The sequence below is a fragment of the Tympanuchus pallidicinctus genome, unplaced genomic scaffold (genome assembly GCF_026119805.1).
Source record: "Tympanuchus pallidicinctus isolate F22 unplaced genomic scaffold, pur_lepc_1.0 scaffold1, whole genome shotgun sequence".
NCBI classification, from domain to species: domain Eukaryota; kingdom Metazoa; phylum Chordata; class Aves; order Galliformes; family Phasianidae; genus Tympanuchus; species Tympanuchus pallidicinctus.
Genome location: NW_026294618.1, coordinates 51,256,648 through 51,281,279, shown reverse-complemented (window position 1 = coordinate 51,281,279; position 24,632 = coordinate 51,256,648). Strand labels below are relative to the sequence as shown.

The 24,632-nt window shown below is 39.2% G+C and overlaps 1 protein-coding gene across 2 annotated transcripts in view; it reads left to right on the top strand.

Moving 5' to 3' along the window:
- Window positions 1–24,632, top strand: part of THEMIS (thymocyte selection associated) — a 75,486-nt gene that overhangs the window by 14,385 nt on the left and 36,469 nt on the right. Inside the window, exons 2-5 of one of the 2 annotated variants that reach the window (XM_052681304.1) lie at window positions 299–457; window positions 9,470–9,616; window positions 9,731–9,928; window positions 12,790–13,835. In XM_052681304.1, coding sequence (XP_052537264.1) covers window positions 299–457; window positions 9,470–9,616; window positions 9,731–9,928; window positions 12,790–13,835 — 1,550 coding nt within the window. Of the gene's footprint in view, window positions 1–298; window positions 458–9,469; window positions 9,929–12,789; window positions 13,836–24,632 lie in introns of both variants that reach the window. The other variant, XM_052681294.1, reaches the window with a different exon arrangement.

Here is a 24,632-nt window from a genome sequence, read left to right as displayed (position 1 = left end):
TTTGTTACTCATTTGCTTTATTATTCCACTCTGATACGTACATGCTTCTGAAACACCCGAGATGGACGTAGCTTGAATGGAGAAGGAAGGTCAAGCTGCACTTCTAGTTGGTGCCTAGAGAGACTGAAGTCTCAAGATGAATTTTCTTATGAACGTAAGGAAGAAAATAAAGATTAGATTAGTTGTTGCAGGATAAGTATATTTCATATAATTTCAGGGTTTTTTTTTATATAAAGACATAAAGATAGTTGAAAAAGTGAGAAAAAGCTGAACATTTTTCGTTTATGTTTCTTTTCAGGTTCCATCTATGAAATGTTCGGAAATGAATGCTGCCTGTCAACAGGAGAAGTGATTAAAGTTATTGGCTTCAAAATTAATAAGCTCATAGCAAGTATCTGTGAGAATAATGAAGACAGCCAGTTTTCTGCCAAAGTGGAATTACCGCTAAATTTTCCTGGTATAGTATTTCATGAATACATGTTTTTGAGGAATTATAATCACCTTTTTGCATTTTATTTATTTACTGTCTTCACTGATATTTATTTGAGCTTTTGTCTCAGCTGTCAAAGATACAATTTTATCAGATGGCACAAAAAACGACCCACTCATTTTTACACTTCCATTCCTATAGTTCTCTTTCAAATCTGGATAGAAGTTATTCATGTTGTAATGTTCAGAAATGATCTTTATACTTGAGGTCACTCAGCCTAAGAATTCTTACAAAGACATCCATTCAGTTGTTTGGGACTGTCAAATTTTGAGATTTTTTTTTTTGGCCATATATGCAGAACATAATTTAATTACTGTTGGTATGTCAACCATTCTGAGTAAAAAAGACTTCAAATATTTCATTATGTTTCATTTTGATTAAATCATTTATTTTAATTCCTGTGGCCAAAGTAGCTGCTTTGTGCCTGGGAACAGAGGAAAACAGACAGTTCTATGGAGATGTGCCAGAATGCTCACCTTTTTGAACTTGGACTTGATGCTTTGCATCTGATACTGGCTTAATATTTTAATCGAAAAATATCATCCTCTGATCATGTAGGGAGAGGTGGCCAAGTATTGCATCTCATTTCATCTGCTTTTTAGGGACTGGCTGTGTTAAGTAGAGGAGCGACTGAAATGCAGAGGGGGAAATGCTGTGAGTTTATGCATGTGGGAAGTGGAGGAGGCAAACCAGGTTGAGAAACTGCCTGGAAAGTGGTAAACCTAGGAGCAGTAGATTGAATTCTTGACTTGGTAACATCACTGGTGTTTTTCTATGCATCACAGTGCATGTAAGACTGTGCGCAGGCACATATAAAATACTTAGGTTATATCAGCCACCAGAATTGAGTGTTTTTTGTTTTTCTTCAGAGGGAGACAAGGCACATTTCCTTAGCAAATAAAATGCAAAAGCACATAGAAAAGCAACATTTCATCTGAATTACATAGGAAAGTATCTTCTGCCATGCCTTCATTTTCAATCTCTAAAATACACATTTCTCTCTGAAGTAGTCCTACATATAATGTTCTTTTCCCTAGTGGATTCTCAATATGCTTTCATGTTATTCTTATTTGATGAATCAGAACCTTTTGTATGACCACTTATTAAGAGGCTTTTTTGAAATGTCATTTTCAAGCACTGATAGGGCCCAAAAATAATGATCAAAGACATTTTAATTATTTGTGTCTATCTAGAGATATTGAAGTACTGTGATACTGTGAACTCTCAAGATTCTTGAATTCCAATCTTTGCTATTATTAATTTTTTTCTATATCTCTAAAATATATGTACATGTAGTAAGCTATAGTCTGTATCTTGATTGACAGATGGGGCTGAACATCTGAATCCTAAAACATCTAGCACAACTAAGCACTAAAAGTAATCCTACATTTATTAATGTTGAATCTCATGATTTTTAGAACAGAATGACTTGCAATTTTGAGTAATTGATCTTGGTGACTCTGGATTTGCTTGCACTCAAGTGATCAGTTTTACAACTTGGCATTTGGATATCATGGCCCTGCTGAGAACACCTTTAAATCTAGTCAAATACCTACAATTTATATCTTTGTTATCTCCTGACTAGTTTTCTAGAAAATGTACACATTACTTATACACATTATGTTCTCAGTGAAACAGTTGGACTTGATAATCTGGGCCTGAAAACCCAAATCTTGATCCAAATGAATGAAACTAGTCTAACAATGTTGTTGGCTTGTCTCATCTCTACATCAAAGAACAGAACCAAATTGCTGATGATATTTTTCCACACTGTTGTTGATTTTTTTTCTTCTGTAAAAATATCCACAAGTCTCTAGACTGTCACTGTATTCTCATTGCACTTGCAGGGCTTTCTTGCTATTATTGATGAAAAGAAAACATTTTTGATGTTGTTTTCCACTTCTGTTATAAGTTGTCATTTGCATGTGATGAGCCTGTCTACCCCTTCACTTTATGCATGCTGACATAAGCAAGCCACTCATCTGTTTAGATAACTCTGGGGATGATCTCTCTGAGAGAAGTACTGGACTCATTGGCTTTAAATGAGCCTTCCTCTTTGTCTTGCTGAATGTGTTTGCAACCTACAGAATTCTTTTTTTCTGCTCTGGCAAATCAGATTCTTGATAAAGGCCTTATCTGGCCTTTGCATTAGTGAGACCACTACAACTGCAAGTTCACTGTGTTATTTCATTTTATCCTCATTCTAATTTGTTCATCTTCATGCCTCAGAGGGTCAGGCAGTTCTTTCTGTGTTCATACATTGGACCAAAAAGAAACCTGCTGCTACTCTAGGCATTTTGATGGCTATATATACCAGCATTTTGAACTACAATTTTCACTGCTAACAAGTTAGCAGAGACAGGTAATTTACACAACATCTGAACAGTGTGCCAGCACAAATGATTTCATTTTGTTCTGTTAAATTCCCTTTTCTGCAAAAATATTATTTGTCTGTCCCTGTTCTCAACATGTCTCTGACAGCTGTCGCTGCTCATTCCTACAGGACCTGACAGATGTAGCTGAGCACAACCATCCCTTTGAGCTCTCAGCCTTTGCTAACCATGAGGCAGGAGACTTGCCTGTGGCCATATGTGCATGTGACTGGGCACAGTAAGGCTCACCTTGGTAGGAGTTAAAGAGCTGTCAATCTGAAAGACTTCCATGTAGCAGAGTGAATGCCCTGCAAAACAGAAGCTATCAGGAAATCAGTCCTTGGGCTTCTGCCAAGGAGGTAACAGATACATGGCTCTCCAGTGGTGATGCCAAGTTTGAACTATGGTGATCTGATGAAAATATTACTGTGACTATCAGTGGCACAGACTGGGAAAATGATACAGAGGAAAATCCCATCAGCCTCAGGAGTGAAATAAGCAGCAGGAGATGAGGGATTGTAGTAGAGAGTTTGAGGCACAATGGGAAAAAGATGTTGCAGCAGATGGAACAGAGGAGGAAGTGTGGGTGGTGGAAGAGTGGCAATCAAATCAGCTCCAGAGGAGTCGGGAACTAAGTTGATTCTGTTCTTCTACAATACTTCGGGAAACTGAAGCTACTATGATAACACCAAGCAGTGGGGTGTGGTTGGCGTACGACAGGGACAGAATGCCAATCAGAGGGACCTAGACAGGCTTGAGCAATGGGCCCAGGTGAACCTCATGGTATTCAACAAATCCAAATGCTAGATCTTGTACCGGGGTTGAGACAGTCCTCGCTACTGATACAAGATGGGGAATAAAAGGATTGAGAGCAGCCTTGCTGAAAAAGACCTGGGGGTACTGATAGATGGGAGGCTGGATATGAGCCAACAGTGTACCCTCGTAGCTCATAATGGGCCGCTTCTAAAGAAGCGTGGCCAGCGGATTGAGGGTGGTGATCCTGCCCCTCTGCTCTGTGCTAGTGAGACCTCATCCAGATGTGGAGTCCTCAGTACAGGAGGGGCACAGATCTGTTGGAAACCATCCAGAGGATAGCCAAAAAATTATCCAAGGTTTGAACGCCTGTCCTGTGAGGACAGGCTGAGGGAGCTGGGGCTGTCCATCCTGAAGAAGGCTGCTTGGTGACCCGATAACAGCCTTTCTGTATCTAAAGAGGTGCTACAAGAAAGAATGGGATAGACTCTTTAGCAGGGTATGTGGTGATAAAACAAGGGGAAGTAGTTTCAAGCTTAAAGAGGATAGATTTAGGTTGGATACAAGGAAAATGTCTTTTGCAGTGAAGGTGCTGAGGCACTGAAACACGCTGCCTAGAGATGTGGTAGGTGCCCTGTCCCTGGAGACTTTCAAGGTGAGGCTGAATCATACCCTGGGCACCCTGATCTACTTGTGCATTTCCCTGTTCTTTGTAGGGGAATTGGACTAGATGGCTTTTAAATGTTCATTCCAACCATAAGAATTCTATGATTCTAGTCTAGGACAGAAGGTCATTCTGTTATTTTTAACTTGAAGACTATTTGCTGCTCTCGTAGGTGAGCCTGATTACCTCAGTAATCTGTTGGACAAAGAAGAAAAAGAGAATAGAATGGATGCTCCTTTTCTTCAGAACTCTTATTAAGACTGGAAACAGGGAATGTGTAAAACTTCATAGAGTTGCACTGTATTACTAGTAAAAGGGAGCTGAATATATTGTTCCATACAAATGTGGAAAAACATCCTTCTATATAAACATGCTTTTCCACAGCATGAAACGAATCATCCATATCATTTTCTCTCCCATAACAGTAAAAATTATTTTCTCTGACTCCGAAACCCTCTTCCTCTATCAATGTGTACACTGTTAGATAAAACATTTCTTGTAAGTTATAGGGTGTTCAGATTTAGGGCTTAATAATTCTGAAATGATAATTAGGCAGGAATTTCACTAGCTGATATGGATTCTTGAAGAGTAACAATGCCTATAAATTTCACTAATTGCTGTTTATGAGGTCTGCTCCGAAAGTTATGCTTAAAAGTTAATTTATTATGTAGGCCCACAGTGTTGGAGGAGGATGTTGGTATGGCAGTAGAGATTGAACCTTCCCACCAATATTCTGTTGCAATTTTTTTTTGCTATGTGACAGATGGCAACAGAGGGGCAAATTTACATAATGACATCTGACCTGGATATGGATGTGAAATAAAATGTGGAATGAATTCCTCCATGTAGAAAAATGGTGCCCATTGAAATTCACTGACACTTGGTGAATGTTGATGCAGATCAACAGTGTATGCGTAGACCAACAGATCTGTGTTTTTGATCATATCCCAAATTATTTGAAAAATAGATCTATATGAGCAAGAATGTCAGCTCGCAGTAAACCTGCTGGATTTTTCTAATTCACTCTGGTATTCCCCCTAACATTCCACCAAGCACTCTCATGAAAGTCCAAGATATTTTGATTCAGTCATTTTTTGATTTGTGAAAAAATATTTTTTTTTTATTAACCTCAAAATGTCCAAACTTTAGTGTCTCAAATTTGCCATATGTCTCCTTACTCTGGAGAATTCCTTGCTATTTAGTGTTAGGAGAACAGTTGTTTTTGTAATTTGACTCATAATGATTTTAATGAGATTCTGAGTAGTTCCAGATAACATTTTTAAAAACAAATTTCCACATGAAAAACAAATAAACATGCCATGGCTAGGAGAGCATTTATGAGAAAGCACCATGGCAGATTATGGCAGTTAATTAGGAATTGCAGTTGTTTTCCCCTAATCATACTAGAGTAAATTTTTATTTATCCACCTCCTCTCTGTAGAGAGAAAAACATATGGAACTTTACATACTTACAAACAGGTGGCTATTAGGGGCTTATAATTCAAGGGTCTCATCAATACGGAAGCTAAGAATGCAAGTCCACGTGGCCCTTTAGTTGTCTATGCAAACATTCTGTCACTGAAAGTAAGAAAACAAGCAGAAGGAAATATGAATGTTTTCTGCTTCCAGCCCTGACAAATTCAGTCTGCCTGGGCTCGAGGGGATAATCTGTTGTCTAGTTTTGTGTGAGAGTTGATAATTATGCTTCTACATGAAACCTGCTTTCCAACCCATGATGGTCACCAGTTTATTGCTGGAAAAAAAACCTGGCTTCCAAATAGCTCTGCAATCCCAGGGAAATTCCTAGAGCCCAAGTCTGGTGTCAATTTCATAGATGAGAAGTAAGTTTCTCATGACTGTGTATTGCCATATATTAGCAACTGGAAATGTTTTTTAACATAGTTTATGGAGCCTTCTAAATGTGATTCTGGAGGTTTTCTAGGGGCATTGCATGTGCCCCTATATCACAAATTAGCAAACATAGTTATAGCCTTTGAGATACATCACATGTTTGAATACATTTCTAATGAAGAATATTCCTATTTCTTTTCTCCAAGCATTGCCAAGAGATTATGTCCTTCCTTTCTGTGCTTGCAGTGCATGACACAGAAACAGTGTTTGGGGATGCTGTCTTGTCCGCAGCTTCAGACTGTCATTGGTGCTTTGTCACTGTGATATTTTCTAAATGCTGATGAACCTGGTTTGTCTTGATCTACACTGACAACTCCAGTAGTGATTATGTTTGCAGTGGCTAACTTGCTTGCTAATAACTGTTAAAATCATCTATTGGAAGCACTAAAAATACTAGTGAGAAAAATAGTGTGTGCTGCAGTTTTACCTGTGCAGTTATGTTCATGGATGTGGCTTCCTTGCAACTTGAAAAGAAGTCATGAGACTTTCCCACAGTGCTGCAGTGAGGACAGACACAGAGGATGTATATGCATTGAGGTACTGATTTCACACAGAAAAAGCTGACTGTCATATAGGCAAATGTGAAGGCACAGAATCACAGACAGCATGGACAGTGTTAGTGACTTATTTCTGCAGTAAATCAAACAGGCTGCTGCTGTTTTGGTTGCTAACAAGTGCTCAGAGCTGTTAGTTGCCACAGCTATAAGTGATCTCATGGGGTACCTAGAACTGAACACACCCAATATGATGATAAAACCTCTGAAAACAGAGAGAAACTTTGTGTCCTTAATGTACTTAAAAAGAAGTGCACTAAAGCTATAAAATGAATGTAGCAGTTTTTGTTAAAGATTAAAAAAAAAGGTTGTCTAGGGACTGATTTGATATACCCTTTCTAAAGACTGAAATCCTAAGGATCCCCTGCCTTGTTCCAGGCCCCTGAATTGTGTTGATTGTGTATTCAGGGTGAAGCTCAGTAATGGAAAAGGTGTGGGAGCAATTTTTAACCAAAGCAAATCCCTTGAGAGTGGTCTAGAGATGGTGTGAATGAGTATCTTCCTTGCAGCTAGTAGGAACTGAGTCCTACTGCATCATACCTGGCTGAGATTTGGGCACCTGCTGTGGCATCCTTCCCGTCTTCTCACTCTGATCACCACCAGAAAGGAAGTCATATCCAGCATTGTCCAAGTTTCCCTTCTGAATGGTGAGGTAGGCAAATAGAACACTTACAAATTTTTAGATGTAGTGTGAACCACTCATGAGATGTAGAACTGGTGAGAAAGTGTCTCTAGTTGTGCCAAGCAACATTCCTTGAGTCTGCATCCCATTCCTCCTTCATAACTGCCAAGATGGGAGAATTCCTTTACTCGAAGGACATGATACCATTTGTATGATCTGGAGGAGGCAAAGGAAATTAGTAACAGGGCCATGAAATTTCTGCTTTTTGGCTTTGTAGGGATGTAGGAAAAATGTGGTGCATTGCCCTGGGATATTGGCTTCACCGTTAGCGTAGCTGTGGCTAGACCATAAAAGATGTAATGTGATTCTATGAGGCAGCATTCACACTGTTGCATCTTGGGAAGAGAACAGCTTAATCACATAGCTTGGCTAAACCCTACTGTTTAGTCCTTTAAACTGTCTACTTCATCTTTTTCTGTGAAAACTCTCACACAAATATAAAAATGTACACATTTTTCTTGTGATGTGAACTCCTAATGAGACAGCTCCAAGGGCCATGACTAACATGAAATAATAATGGCCCCAGGGGCTAGAGAGGCTCAGATGCAGCTTCTGTCTTACAGTACAGTATTTCAACACTTTAATTGCATTGCTATGGCCGCAGTATCCAAACTGAGAAACACTCCATCTGATGGTCTGGTCTATCAGAGATGCTAAGAACAAGTTCTTCTCATTCGTATCTTCAAACATGCTCATTCTTGGAATTCCCAGTCTGCATGTAGAAGGAGGCGTTGTACTGATGTTTAGGGAGAAAATTCACCCTGTGTCTCAATGATCACATTGCTGTCACTCTTTCACATATCATGTCTGCATTTGTTTCTTAAGGTCTGGTTTCCTGAGGAAAGAGATAAGAATTTAAGAGAACATGTTTTTTGTTGTTGTTGCTTTGTTTGTTTGTTCTTCTGTAGCAAAAACTCTTTTTTTTTTTTTTTTTAATCACAGACATAAAAATGCTGGATGTCAGAAGTGTTGTAGCTGTGGAGTAGAATGGGATAATTCCATCTATCTATTCTTTGTATCACATGGTTGATATTATCTTCACGCAGTTACATTTCTAGCAACTGAATTACCTGCTTGTTGTGGTTTAACCTGGCAGCAGCTCAGCCCCTCACAGCCTTTCGCTCACTCCTCTGCAGTGAGATGGGGTAGGGAAACAAAAAAAAAAAAAAAAAAAAAAAAAAAAAGTGTAAAACTCATGAGTTGAGACAAAGAATGCTTACTACGACAGGAAAGGAAAGAAAATAATAATAACAAAAGAATATGTGAAACAAGTGAAGCACAATGCAATTGATCACTACCTACCTATCAGTCCCCAAGAAGCCAGTCCCTAGGAAGTAGCTACAACATCCAAGCAACTTCCCTGAATTTTATGGTTTTTACACAAGATGCCGTATGGCATGGAATGTGCCCTTGGCCAGGCTAGGTCAGCTGTTCTTTTTCTGTCCTCACTCAGTCCCTTCTGCCCGCCCAGCACCCTCTCTGGCAGAACAGCATGAGAAGCTGAAAAACTGAAACATTCTTTGCTCTGTATAGCACTGCTCAGTGACAACTAAAACACTTGTGTGTTACCATCATTATTCTCATTATAAATAAAAACATGGCATCATATGAAGAAAATAATCATTATCATGGCTGAAATCATGACATAGATATGATCAGGGGTCTTATCAATCCTTAAAAATATCTAATGGGTGAGAGTCAAGTGGATGGGGCCAGGCTTGTCTCGGCCATGTCCAACAACAGAACAAGGAATACAAACTAGACTTCAGGAATTTCTATATGAATATGAGGAAAAAAAAATCTCTAAGGGTGACAGAGCACTGGGACAGGCTGCCCACAGAAGCTGTGGAGTTTCCTATGGAGGTATTCAGAACAGCCTGAATGCTTTTCTGTGTAACCTATTCTAGGGAGCATGTTTTAGCAGGCAGTTGGATTAGATGATCTCTAGAGGTCCCTTCCAAACCGTGTGGTTTTTGATTCTGTGATTTGTCTCATCTTGCTTTGTATGCTTTCCTTCTTATAATGCATCTTTTCTGTCCTTAGGTCTTTATAAGATTGTGGCAGACAAAACACCATATGTCAGCGTTGAAGAAATTACAAGAAAAGTCGCTATTGGGCCAACAAGATTTGGTCATCCGTGTTTCTACAGCCCTGAGGATATAAAACTGGCAAACCTCACTATCAAAAAGGGTGAGCAGATCACCTTCAATTCTGTGGAAGAGATCAATGGAACAATGGCTGTGAGCTGTATTATGGTCAGAAACAACCGGTCTCATTCCTTTATTTTGCCCCTATCACAAAAAGGAAAATTCTACGAGTGTGAAGATGACCAGCTATACACCCTAAAAGAGATTGCAGAATGGAAAATCCCTAAGTGCAGAAGCCGGATTGTCAAACTTTCCAACGCTTTACATATGTGGAACTCCTCTAATCCACTTCCTGAGAATTTCGGTGGCTACTTGGTTCTCATGCCTGTCTATGAAGTGCAGGCACTAATGAAATGTAAGTAGGAATTAAGGTCAAAGAATTATTTACTCTGTATGATGTGGCACCCTTAAATTCATACAAATTGCTCAAGGAAGAATTATGTTTGGTCAAGAATTCCTGGGGCATCTTTACCAGTGATGCTTATTCCAAATTGCAGAAAGATAAAAATAGTATTCCCATATGTATTTCCCTGTGAGATATTAATACAGATAGTTTCCTGGTATTACTTTCTGTTATCATTTTACTTATCACTAAAATTAAATAATCTTTCAAAAGGAGATATACTACATAATGAAAAAGCAAAGCTTGAGAATTCAGTTCAGTTCAGAGATCCTCTTTCTTTGTATCTCTTTGGCCATGGAGAAGTCACCAGATCTCTGTAGACACTTGAGACCAGCCTGGATGGGGCCTTGAGAAGCCTGATCTAGAGGGTGGCAATCCGGCCCATGGCAAGGAAATAGAACTAGTTGGGCTTTATGACCCTTTTGAACTCTATCTGTTCTGTGATACAGATTTTATAAGACACTTAACTACAGTTTGTGAACTACACTGTTTTTCAGATTGACGTTCCAGAATGAAAACCAATATTATTTTACTTTATAATAGAAACAAATATCAATAGATATAAAAGATTCATGGATGATCTCTGAAGCCTCAGGGTCTGAGGAAATGGGAAAGAATAAGAAAGCCAGTATCTTTAAAAGCTGTAATTTGTGTTCTGAGATTTTAAAATAAGGAAAGAAAAGGAAAGGAGAAAAGATTTATTTTTTTTTCCCCTTGGTAATTAAATACTGTTCTAGTTGTTCTACCAAAAAGCTGAAACTTGTTGTTTCAGTTCTTACTAATGTGCATATCCATGCATTACTTTGAACTGAAGATAGAAGTTGTGCAAGGGCATAAGTACACAGTGAAATACTCCTATTTTATGGTGGCTTGAATAGCTGAGCTGCAGCAATGACCTGTGTGCTTACACAATGTACTGACTAAAGTTCCTCCCTATTTAAAAAACAAAACAAAACAAACCTAGCAGCTTATGCTAAAATACTTGATTTTGCTTGAGGACCACAAAGGTAATAGGTGGAGACTGGCTGCAGTTCATCTTAATGATTCACCCATAGTGTTACAGTTTGCAGGATAGGAGCTTAGCTTTTGCGAAGCTTTGCTGTCTGTTGCTTTTACTGGAAGCACATCAGAAAGCACAGAAATGAAATCCTGAGAGAAATATGTCATTCAGGAAGAAAATAAGGAGGAGACTTTTACTGTGGAAATTCCTCTGGGTGCTGGTATAAGGTAAGAGATAAAATACATAAGAGAAATAAAAGCAAGCAGAGACTTTTAGCACAATATATTATAGCTGCTAAATGCTTTTCATGAGATATTCCACTCTTCTTGCTATGTGATTTAAAATATGAGGTTGGAAAGCATATCTTCACCAGATAAAATGAAAAGACAAAAAGTTTTCTACAGCTCTAATTATATTCAGAGATCTAATCTTAGTCCTGCATCTGGATTCGCTTCAGTATATACTTATGACCATATAGATGTATAAGAAGTCTTAGTAAGAAAATGATGTTTCTAAAAAACTTTTAGAAGATTCAGAAGAATGTAGTATTCACTCATTTTCCAAACAGATATTTCCAGTGAGGGCTTTTGTTGTTGTTGATTTTGTGTACTTATTTATGTTTCATAGTATTCTCTACATTTAAGAAATAGTAAATGAGCCCTAAGTAACAATTTAATACAACTTGAAAATTAGATTTTATGATGTATTATCAACTACTTCTTTGTGAACAATGAAAAAAGAATTTTCACCAATTTTAGAAGAACTACAGAGATGCAAAATGAAGTATGAGAAATACTAACCACAGTTAAATAAAAAGGATTCCTGATAAGAGAGCTATCTGATTAGATTTTCACAGGCTGTGGTCAGGAATCCTCTGTACTTCTCAGTCTCAATAAATAACAAAGTTTTGTGTCTGGACCTCTCTTAGTTGTTCATAGAGAATGTTCATTTTCACTAGTTGTTCCATGTTCCTTGACTTTCACATGTGGTGGTTAGGATTGTTTCACCTGAAGGTATTAATGTGACAAAAGCAGAGTGGGAGTAGACAGACCCTGAATTACTTTCATAGAAGTTATTATTTAAAATACACATCTGATACCATCTTTAAGGCATGAAATATTCATACTCCATATTAGAAGGAGGTGTGTGTATAGTATACCTGTTTGAAGGTCTCTGCAGAGTGGATTTTAATAAAGAGTCATTAAATAATATTTACTTGTTAAATTTTACTGCATTGATAGTGACTTCTGGTATCACTGACCTGGAGCTAAATTCTTAACAAACCTTAGTTGCACAGTCATCCTATATAGTTTGAAATTTTACATCCTAAATTTTGCAAGTTTGGTTAGAATTGTCATTGCTACTTGTCAGATTGCTAAAGACAATAGCTCAGCTTTAACTGTGAATATAACCAGGTACTTTAGGAAAAGATACTAGAGTCCACAAGTAGACCTCTATAGTTGAAGCATCCTCTTTCACTAGTAATAATGAATAAACTTCATGATACAAAGATCTTGCCTTTTAAGGAAAATTATGTTCATTTTTGATAATCATCAGTACTTTCCTTATTATAAATATATAAGTATGTTTAATTTGTCCCAGAAATACCTTATTCTCATTTCCTTTGTGAGGTCTTCTGCATATCTGCTAACCATGTATTTCAAATTAAAACAGGTAGACTTTGACTAGCCTACCAGTTGTACAGTCACACATCTCAGGAGAGGTGCATTTCATATTTGGACAACAGGGCATAAATACTTTAGTTTTATATCAATTTGAAGACAAAACTAAATATTTTTCTTTTTCTTTTCAGTTCGTAAGGACGTAGTTCATATCCTCTCTGATCTAGATGTTGAGGTCAAGGATATAACAAACTGTTACGATACTAGCTCTTTCCTTCAGCCACTGTCTTTGGAAGATGTATTTGAGAGAACGAGCAAGGAATTTCCCATGATTGCTGAGATAATGGATGGACTTTTAGGAAGCCAGAAACCTTATAACTTATTGCATACAGGGAAAGAGATTGTCATCTATAAAAAGTACCAGGCTACAAGAGTTATAGCCTCTGAGATCAGAAGCGATTCCTCCAAAAGACATTTTTTAATCCCTATGACCTATAAAGGAAAGTTCAAGAGAAGACCTCGGGAGTTTCCAACTGCCTATGACTTAGAGATAGCAAGAAGTGAAAGGGAACATCTTCATGTTGTAGCGACTAAAGCCTTTGATTCTCCTCATACAGAGCTTTTTTCTGTTTCAGTTGGAGATCAGTTTCTAGTTCAGCAGTGTCAGACTAGTGAAGTTCTTTATGAGGGAAGAAAGAAAGTCATAGATGTTTTAGCTTGTGAACAAATACTAAGTAATGCATACAAGAAAGTTCTTCTCCCTATGTATATGGAAGGTGGCTTTGTGGAAGTGATTCATGACAAAAAGCAGTACCAGCTTTCTGAGATTTGCAAAGAATTTCATTTGCCTTTTAATGTCAAAGTGTCTGTGAGGGATCTTTCCATGAAAGAGGATGTCTTGGCTGCTGTGCCTGGTCTGCAGCTTGAAGAAGAAATCACAGACTCTTATCTGCTGATCAGTAGTGCCAGCAGTCCAAAGGAGAGCTGGGAAATTCCTGTGTATCGCTTAAACATGTTGGTTCATTTACTCAGCAAAGATGTCAAGACAGTTGTACCTCCCATGACTAGGACAACAGTGGAAGAGATCAGTGAAGAGCAATACTATATGGTACGAAGATATGAAAACCAAACCGTACTTCCACCCCCTAGACCTCCCAAAAAGCCAGCGATACCTGCGCGACAGCCTGTTTTTGCAGTTTCTGAGCAAGATGTATCTGATGTACTACAGGCTCCAAAGGTAAAATATTGTGCTACGTCTGTCTTTGAATTTCTTACAAACATAGGTCATTTATAGTCTCCACTTCACACCATCCTTGTGGTGTTATACACAGATGGCTCTCCATTCCTTATAATAGGCAAATTAGCCATTATAGACAACAATGTTTAAAATCTCCACTGTGTGTTAATTGATCCATGAAAAACAACAGAACCATGCTGACTCACAGCAGAAAGCTTGGCCTTATAATTTTAGACAGACAATCCTTAATTGCAGCAATGCGAAAGTGAATGGAGAGACCTACAGTGGTTATATTCATACATTTATTAAGGGGTAACATATGTTTTCATTATATATATCAAGAGAATTTTGCTCAGCTGGAAACAGCAGAATCAAATTCACAGAAAGTCAGGCTGTATGGATGTTTTTAACTGCATATTTTTGCACTTACCCAAGTGTCAAATAGATCTGGAATAAAAAGGGCAACACTTTTAGAAAAGCCCTCAACATTAAGAAAGTTAAGTACCCCTTCTAGGACAATTTTCTTAGCGATTAACCTAAGCCAATGCGTTTGGTCATTAATTTTTGTGCTGAGTCTGGCTGAGATAGAAATTATTTTCTTCATAGCAGCCTGTGAGATGCTGTGTTTTGAACTTGTGACTAAAATGGTATTGGTAACTCGTCGGTGTTTAGGCTGTTGCTGAGTAGTATATGCATAGCAACTAGGCCTTCTCTTTTTTCTACTCTGTCCTCCAAGCAAGAAGGCCAAAAGGTGGCCTAGAGGCTGGGAGTGGACGCAGCTGGGACGGATGACCTGAAGTCACTCTGGGGGGCAGAGTGGCAAGGCTGGACTCTTTTCAGTGGTGAGTGGAGACAGGACAAGGGGAAACGGATAGAAGCTGCAGCATAGGAAGTTCCACACGAATGTGCGTAAGAACTTCTTTACAGTGAGGGTGATGGAGAACTGGAACCGGCTGCCCAGGGGGGTTGTGGATTCTCATTCTCTGGAGATGTTCAAGACCTGCCTGGATGCCTACCTGTGCGACCTGGTGTGGGGAACCTGCTTTGGCAGGGGGGCTGTTCTCGATGTCTAGAGGTCCCTTCCAACCCCTACAATTCTGTGATTCTGTGACCAGAGAGGGATGAGTTGAGTTCTTCTGCACATTCAAGAGTGAGAATGACCTTAGACTGCAGCTGCCCTGGCAAAGAGACATATGTAAGCAGACTGTGCCAGAGGACATCTTTTTTGTCACATGCTACTTATAAATAAATAATAAACTGCAGTTCGAATTATTTGAATTATGCAGATTCATAAATCTCCTTCCCTGCAAAGACGAAACAAGTAGAGTTCCCTTATTCATAAGATTAAACATTGTGAAAGTAAATGCAATAGGTTTAAAGTCTCACAGAATACATTATCTGTTCTATCCCAAGCACAGCAAGTCCTCTGAGAGGATGTGGATTGTAGCTGATAGGCTTTGCCTTGGCCTCTCTGCCAGAAACAGCAGTACAGAGACTTCATTTTCTTCTAAATCTAGCAGGGATGTCTGAGGTCTCAGAAAGTTAGAGATTGTGCCAAACTGATAAATAGCTCACTTTGCATATTTTGTGACTCTGCATAGGCTTATTTGCATAAATAACAGACAAATGTTTTAATGAGCTGAACTTAACCCTGACAAGGTGGCAGCCTAGAATAAGCTTTAATGCCACATGAATTGCCACTCTTCTACAGGCATCTCCCTGCCCGGCTGCATGCTGGAGGGTGGTGTTCCTCACCAAGTTTTTGGGAGCCTGGTGCTCCAGGATTAAATGCTGCTGCAGTACGAGTCCAAAGAGGTCTAAGATATGGCTGTTCTATGTCAGTAGTGGAGGATGCTCTACCAGAGCGGGTTACCTCTAGATATGGCTTGTGCTTTGAACGTCTATTAGCTATTCCAGCAAGACTGTGAGGGCAGAGAGGCTGCAGCTGTCTCTACCTGCTGCTCCCTGACCTTGGGAAGGAGAATACTAGGGCCAGGAGCAGAACTGTATAGTGTGTTTCTCTGTGTTCTTTTGGCCATTTTAGTCACTGAATTGTATGAATTCAGTGGCCAGTATGGACTGGAACCTGACATGAGTGCAAGAACAGCCTCTGGATGCAAGGTGCAGTATTCCAGAGACACGTTTCACAGTTCAACAAAGTCCAGAGACAAAAATAAAATAGCTGCATTAACCAAGCCCTATGCCTAGGCTCCTCACAGGGCTAATTAATTTGGCTCAGCTCCTGCTGACACAGCTTTCTCTTCCAGAGCCTGGGGATCCTTTCTCTCACTTCCACAAGGCCCTGCAGACTTTTGCTTTTCCTCTCACCTCATCATTCTATTTGGTTTAAAAAAAAAAAAAAAAACAAAAAAAAACATCCAGCACACGTATGTTTGAAGTTTCATATTAGTTTTTAATTGAATGAAGAAAGAAGCTCATGCCATGCCCTCCGTCTCCCCTCCCCACCCCCAACCCCAAAGTCCTGGCAAAATAAATAAATGAAATACAGTGATAGGCATCTGGAATTAATCTGACACATCAGAATAATTAACTCTATCTCATAAACAATATAATCTCTATCCACCTCTTCAAACCGTATCAGTTCTGTATCCCCAGCTGAGGACAGCACTGACAAAACAGTGGTACTAATTTTCCTTTGTTGAATGGAAAATGGGATACGAGCACTCAGAGAAAATCCACATTTCTTCACTTGAGCCACTGGAGAGAAGTCGTCAGGGGGCTCTAACTGCCATTTTGAATGAAATAGTTAAAGTCATTCAGATTCTGAATGGTGAGCTTAGCTAGAGAATAAGAACGACCTGATAAAATCCTAGTAGTTAATGCTAGTGGTTTGAAATTTGAGGCACTCACTCACTTGCCTGGAGAGAAGTCGTCAGGGAGGAACCAGACAGGACATCACCTTTCTGAAATTAGGATTCATTTAAAAGAACAAGCCAGATGTGCAACGGAAAGTTCTTCAGTTAGAACCACTGCTGTGAATATAAGAAACTCAGTTTTTTGCTTAGTATCTCCAGGTGAGCAGAAGAAATTCAGAAAGTGTTTCCTAAAATTTCCTTAGGCTTTTTATCTGATACCTGCAGTTTCCTCCCCCTGAAAAGATGCAAGGCAGCAAATTCTTTCTAGATTTCTTTTTGCTTATAAGAATTACCCATTCAGCTGAAATATTGACAAGCTACTGTGTGATCAACAGATTGAACAAAATTATAGTTTACACAGTGTGAGTTTCAAGTAGTAAATAAGCAACAGATTTAGGAAGCTTTATGTATATCCCTCCACAGTTTTGGTATTTTGTCTTTTTAAAACTATTTTTAATTGAACAGTCAAAGAAGACTTCTTACCAAATATTTCGAAGTGAATGTTATTAATAGGAAAACAGTAATCAATGCATGGAAGGCCATTTAGTTTTATGCTCCCTGGGGGCACTAAATGTGCTTCTTAATGAATTAAAAAAAAAAAAGGAAAAAAAAAAAAAGAAAAAAAAAAAAGGACTCTTCCGCCAGCATCTTGCTCCAGAAAAACAGTAAGAGAGGTGAAGGGGAGCTCCATCCAGGTCTGTTTTCAATAGCCTGCTTAAGCATGTATCTAGCCACAGGAACACTAGTATCAGTAAAATACTCACAAGCTTCAAGTAAGGATTGATGCTAAATGCCTCTATGAATGTGGAACTGGAAAAGTCAGTCACAGGCAGTAATCTGCTCAGCTTAACAAGAAAGCTGAGAAAATTCTGACCAGGCAAACTGGAATTTAATAAAAAAGTAAGGATCAGGACACGATAGTTAATCGTCATCTTGTGCTGAAGTCCATTATCCTTCAAAAAGTCATTACAGTGTTCCGATATCAGGAAATTTCCTGCCTTCTTGCTTTTTATTTCAAAATTAAAATGAAAGAAAAATTATCACTTCCATCTAGCCTTGCAGTTCTACAAACTGAACTACTGAAATCTGCCATTAACATATTTATCACATCTGTCCTCATAGCAAAATGAAGACTTATCTGGAATTAAATTGATAAGACATAAGCTGCATTTTTCAGCAAATGAGTTTTCCTGCAGTGCCTCTTTCCCTTCCTCCCAACTACTTCTTTTCTGCTTCCAGAGCATTTATCATGGATCTGGGGCCTTTATGCAGCCTGTTCAATACAAATATTTTTACTGTGTGGCAAGTAACTTAACATCCTAAATAAATAAATATTAGAAAATACACATAGGACAGCCAGCAAGGATCAGATAAGAACAGACTGCAATCTTTTGGCACTAGGAATAAGGAAGGAAAGTTTGGTTTATTAGTAGATGTAAATATACCCGTGCAAACTTAAGAAGGGTTTCTTTCTACAGGTGCACCATTTTGACTCTTAAGGCTGCAGTCATGCTTCCTCTCCCTTTTTCTCTGTATCCATGGAAAAGGAAGCTCCTCTTTCCCTGGAGTTGTACCTTCCACCATCTCTCCCCACTTCTCACAGAATTTCTTCACATTGCTTTCCAATTGCTTTGTGAGACCTCTCAAATAGTATGGGAAAACTGGAATTCCTATCCATGGAATGAAGTATCTGTCCTATGAGGAGCAGAGGCTGCTCATCCTGAAGAAGAGAGGGCCACAAGGTGACCTGATAGCGGCCTTTTGATATCTAAAGGGGAGCTACAGGAAAGAAGGGGACTGCCTCTTTCATAGGGTCTGTGGTGATAGAACAAGGCGAATTGGTTTCAAGCTCAAGGAAAGTTGATTTAGGTTAGATATAAGGAAAAAATCTTTTACAATGTGGGTGGCGAGACATTGGAACACATTGCCTAGAGATGTGGTTGATACCCCATCCCTGGAGACTTTCAAGGTGAGGTTGGATCAGGCCCTGGGCAACCTGATCTTACTGTGATGTCCCTGTTTGTTGCAGGGGAGTTGGAGTAGATGACCTTTAAATGTCCCTTCCAACTCTAAGGATTCTATGATACTGTGAAGTGCAGTCTTTACAGATTTATGAACAAACTTGTCTTATCATGGTGGCCAAGTTCTTTGCATGTGTCAAAACCCAGTCCCCACCATAGCCTGGTCTTGTGAGTCAAGCTCCCATTTTCCTGCAGTCCTGTGTGTTGCCACTTCTTATTCCTCCAGGTACTATATGCACAATGGGCTTCAGGGTCCCTCTCCCCTACCCCACCTGTGTCACATGAAGGTCTGACTTCCCCCAGACCCACATGTCTTGAGTATCCCCAGGCTATACTTGCCAGTGCCCTTCAGACTCCAGAGTTTTGTAGCTTTGATTCCTCACTGTTCTCCACTGCTTTCAAAGAAGCATGGCTTTTCCTCTTCCTTGTATTTTTCCAGCACATTTCCTCCTCCCTGCAATCAGGCAGTGAGCTGTAGCCAAGGCCACATTCATTTTCAGACAGGAGCCAAAACGACAAATGGATTTTCATCTTCTTCCCCAGCAGCATCTGTTCCAAACAAGAGAGCATCTGTCTTCAGCTAGGTTTTTAGGGGTAAAACTGGAGTGAGCAATAGATACTGTTTGGTCTCAAGCCACTTTGTGTTCTTTTGTAGGCTTGAAAGCCTCAACTGCAGGACTTTGTATTGGTGCCATTGCAGTGATCGTTATAAAACTGTGCCTGTACCTGGGGGCCCATGACCATTTCCCAGGAACATTTTATGCTTCTTGATACCATGCTGGGCTGATGCCTGCCTATGTGCCATCCCCGCTTGTGTCCCAGATTTCTATGCAAAATAAACCAAAGGGTGTTGGCTGTGACTTGGATGGTAAGAGATCAGGTCTGCTGATAAACTCTGGATGAACCAAGAGGAAAGAATTAAAGAAGCAGGGAGCCCTAAAGCCCCAGCAAATAAATGACTGGAGTTTTCCTGATTTTCTCAGTATGAAGTGCTGGTATTAAGGCGTTTTTCTATTTTAAACAATATGAAACACTTAAAATTTCCACAGAGAAGCATCAAGTCTGTAGTAGGCACTTACTGTGGATTGATGTTACTCCCAAAACCAAAATAAAATGGGGAAGATAGCAATGTGCCTGCCAAAAGGAGAGGCAGTAGATAATTGCCTGAAAAACTAGCAGGGCAATCTGAGGCGTAAGTCACATTGCAGAAAGCCATTACTGCTGCAGGAATTGCTGATATAGTACACGAAATTAAGGAAATACAGATGAACATTTGGGTATGCTGACTGATGTAAATGCCAACTGGCTAAAAGAAAATTACATAATTTAGGATGAAAAGTGAATGACTTAGAGAACAAAGAGATAAGAAATATAAAAATAAAAGGGATGCCTAGAAGAAATAAATAAAAAAAATAAATCAAGTACAGAAAAAATATGGCACCCCTGATAAGAAGAGGGAAAATACTGCATAAGGTGCTTAAGCCAACAGCCATTGATGTCAGTAGGAGAGGAATTGACTGGCACTTCTCTTTTTATCCCTCAGGAAAAAAAACAAAAACAAAAAACAAAAAACGGGGGGGGGGGGGGGGGGGGGGGGGGGGGAAGGATAATATAATATCATATATTTGTATAATTACAAATCTGGGCAAAAAAAAAAAAAAAAGGTAATAAAAAAATCAAAATGCTGCTGTAGTGCAGTAGAATAACTCCCCAGAAAGGTAACACAGGAGGAACCTGATAAATTGTTCTCAGACTTGGGTTCCTTGCAGCCTGACTTCCCATGTCACTGTTCTCTGGGCTGCGCTGCCTCTTTTGCCCTTCTATTTGTAGGAAGAAGGTCAGAAAATCAAGCCCAGGGGCAGCTGGCAGCTGAAGTGCCGCTCGTCACATGCCTGCTTAAACATGTTCAGGGGCTTTTCTGCGCCCTGATGACCATCTGGCATGAGGTACCTGATGTCACTGCTAGTAACTCCCAGTCTCATTTGTGTGGCTGCCCACAAAGTGCATTCTGGAGTTCTGGAGTGAGCCTGGGGTGCTTGAGTACTCAGATTGTGAGCAGGAACAGTTTCAGAAAATGCTTGTTTCCACAACAATACTTACAGGAGCTGTACAGTCCAACAATGTTGGTGTAGGCCCTGGTGATGGCTGGGCCATGCCCAAGCTCCAGCTCTGAGTCTGGGAGAGTGACAGACAAGATTTGAAGCAGTAGGAGCAGAGTCCAGTTTCTGAAAACTTCATTTTCTACTCTGTAAGCACAAACATTTACCATGGAGTAGCACAGTTCAGACAGCATTGAGCAGTTTGATATCCAGCTGTGGGATCTTCTGTTAAGAGAGTAGTTCTCTGCCTGCTTTACTTGAAGACAAGGATAACTTAATAAGAGAATAAAATGTCCTGGTGAGATGCAAGGGCAAATATGCAAATTTCCAATCTGTTAGCAGAAAAAGGATGCACATCAGAGTCACTAAAGTGTTGAATATGGTCAATGTAAAAGGTAGCACTGATGTTTTCCATTTATATTATGCCTTCCCTCAAGAAATTCAAGTTTTTGCACTACTGTCACAGCCAGGCATCCCAGAACTGAAAGTTCTGGTTCGGATTATCCTCTCCTTGGTTCCACTTTTTTTCTTTTCCTTTTGATGGCAACAAAAAATTTGAGGACGCATAGTCTATTCTGTAGCTATAGCTATTTTAATTCCAGTAGAGCCTCTGAAAAATCAGAACAGGGGTTTTACAAAGGCTGTAGGCATTAGTTTGTATCACTTGAAAGAGTGTGATGGAGTCTTATCAGACAATCCGTTGGTAGGAGTCAGTACAGGAAAAAAAAAGAAAAAGATAAGGAAATAAGCCTCTTTGCTTGCTTGTGGTATGTTATGAACTACCCTGGTGGACAGTACTGGGGCAAAAGAATGCTTAGACTACAGGAAAATAGAATCCAGACTTTTCTCCCAGTTTTTCCCTTTTTCTAAGGGAAAAATTGGGAGTGGCAGTGCCTGCCGTGATGAGATTGAAACCTGAAGCAGAAAGCAGAATAAGACTATTCCCAAAGCATCCTCTTGTTTATCTGTTTATATATTTATTTTATTTTAGATATCATACTTTAGTATTTATGAGTCTTTGGAAAAGTAAATTATGTTTTAAGACATATATGTAAAGTGAATAAACCATCTGAAATCTACTTTTATCTATCCATTTTGTGTATGTGGTATATGCATGTTCTTCAGTACTAATGAGGGGAAAAAAATGGCTGAGTTTGCTTGTGAAGTGACCCCATTTGAAGGAGGATATACTAAGCAGATGAACTGCAGCTCTACAAGAATTTTCTGTCCATGCAAGGAATGGGGTTTGCAGGAGATCTTTAAGTCTGGGTTATGTTCCCTTGTCTGTCTCATGACGCGAGACAAATCACATAATTATCATTGCCTCAAGATATGTGAAGAAACTGCCATGTGAGAAGTGAGAGTGTAGATTTCCAGCTCATTAGTTACTCTATATGGATTCTTAAATCTCAGGTAAATGCAAGATACATTACTGCAGTTCCATAAGGGTCAGAGCTGCCTCACATTTACTCTGGAGCCATAACCACCCAGACAGTTGCCATGGAGTAGTTAATGAGCTGGAAATCCACACTCATTTACTTTGTAGCAACTTGTAGCTGTCTCCTTTATGAAATGGGACATAATGCTTCATTTTCCCATTTTCTGGGGTATTTATAGCGGCAGGCATCAATTTTGCTTGTATACAGCATTTTGTTCACTGGCTACCACAATAGGAATGGCAGTAACAACATCAAAATAATAGCACCAAAATTCCCAGATGCTACTATATTTTAACCTCACTTAAAAGTTTTCATCTGAACATGAATTTACTGAAGAGGTGTAAAATGAAACTGACTGTTGCCTAGGACAGCTTAATTCTGAAATGTGGTTATTTGAAAGCAGAAGAAACAAGAGAAGTGGTGCAAACTCATCCCTCATAGCATTGCAAGGCGGTAACCTTGAGGCCCACTAACACGTTTTTAAGCTTGATCTGTCTATAACCATTTCATACTATCTTCTCACAGTAGGCAAGAGCTTTTGTGCTAGCTAGTGTGTTAAGCTGTCTTCATCTGGCAGCTTGCAGAATGTAGCAGTGAGTTTCAGGAGATGGGGGGGTTATAGTTAGAAATTCAGATGTTTCTCAGACTGCCTCCATAAATTTCCCTAGTTTGTGGGACTGACAAATGCTAACATTAAACTAAAAGTTGCGTTTTAAAGGTTAGTTTGTGCAAGCATCAAGGTGTCAATGAAGGAGGAAAATGAGGAAATGAGCCTGCTACAGTATGGGTTATATACGTATTTTTTATTGATAGATCATATTTGGATAAAAAGTAGTGGGATGTAACTGATGATGTATAAATGAAGGCTGACCTGAGAGACCATTTTTCCAAGTCAACCTCACACAAAGCTTATACAGCCAAATCACTTATACTGCCTGCAGTGATGGAGCAGCACCACCAGTTGGATGGAAGAGAGGACTAAGAAGGTAGGCTAGAAAGGTGAAATTGAGAAGCAATGAAACAGAGAAAATGGGATATCCAGTTCTATGAAATTGTGGTATGTTATAGGAAAGCAGAATTTATGTAGGATGGAGGGATTTGCATTTTTGTTACAAGAAAGCTTTTTCAATTAGCTGAATTTTTCTTTGTAAATATGACATTTTCCCCTTGTGAATATGCTAATTTGTAACTATCCTGCCTTCATTGCCTCTCGCATAAAAAGAAAAAGTAGTTACAGAAAAAAAAAAATCATGAACCTTGCAAAATGTTTATGAACTGCTTACACGAACCGTGGTTATCAAGAAATATCAGCTTTTTATCTGCTGATTTGTGCCTCACTAAACAGACAGCGTTTTTTTTTCGCCTCGTACTCTATACAGTCCATCAATATATGACCATATGGATACCTAAACCACAAACCTCCAACACTACAGATGTTCCCAATCTGCTCTTGCAGTTCAGACATTAAGAAGGTGGATGCAAAAATACAGAAGCTAGGAGAAAAACAGAAGCTAACTATTCAAACAACAGGCTTAGATTGTGCAAAAGGCTTTTTTTGTTAGTTTGCATGTTCAGAAAACAGAGATAAAATCCTCTCCTGAAATGCTGAACTAGTTCTGCCCCACGTGAACATCAAAATGTGAGACATTGCCTTCTACTCTCCAAAATAGAAATTAAAACTTCTTGAAAATGTTTTATGTTATTGAATAATTGTATGCCTGTAGTCTGATGTTGCTATTGTTGAACCTAAGTGAAGAACCTTATTAATCATGGATTTGACACCTCATTCAGTTATAATAATGTTTTCTGTCAATCCAAGTTCTCATTATAATTGGATCTTACTTAAAAAAGGAGATGCTCCATTGACTGTTCAGATGCAGGAAAATGCAGGTTTGAAAATGAAAATATTGGTCTGAATTCTATTTCCAGAGAGTCTGCTTATGCATGTACAAGCTGGCTAACACATTTATCCTTGCTGTGTGTCACATTTGGATGTTACTGTAATAAGCTTCTCTCACTGACTGGGCTCCAGCTTTAGAATCGTAACAATGAATGTGAAAGCAAGATGAGTAAATAAAACTTTTTAATGGATGCTAGTATATCACCACTGCAATCCAGTTGCAAAGAATTAACTAAAAGAGATGGCTTATGTGTTAAGTTGAGAATTTGCAGTCAATTTGGTTTTCTGCAAGGCTTTTTTTTGCTGTTCCCCCCCCCCCCCCCCCCCCCCCCCCCCCCCCGTGGGTACTCAGTATGTAAACAGTATTAGATATATGCCTTGCTATTAGTTGAGGATTAGATTGCCTCAAACCAAGGCAATTTAATGTACTGTATAATTGTTTACAAAGAGTTAGTGGCAAGG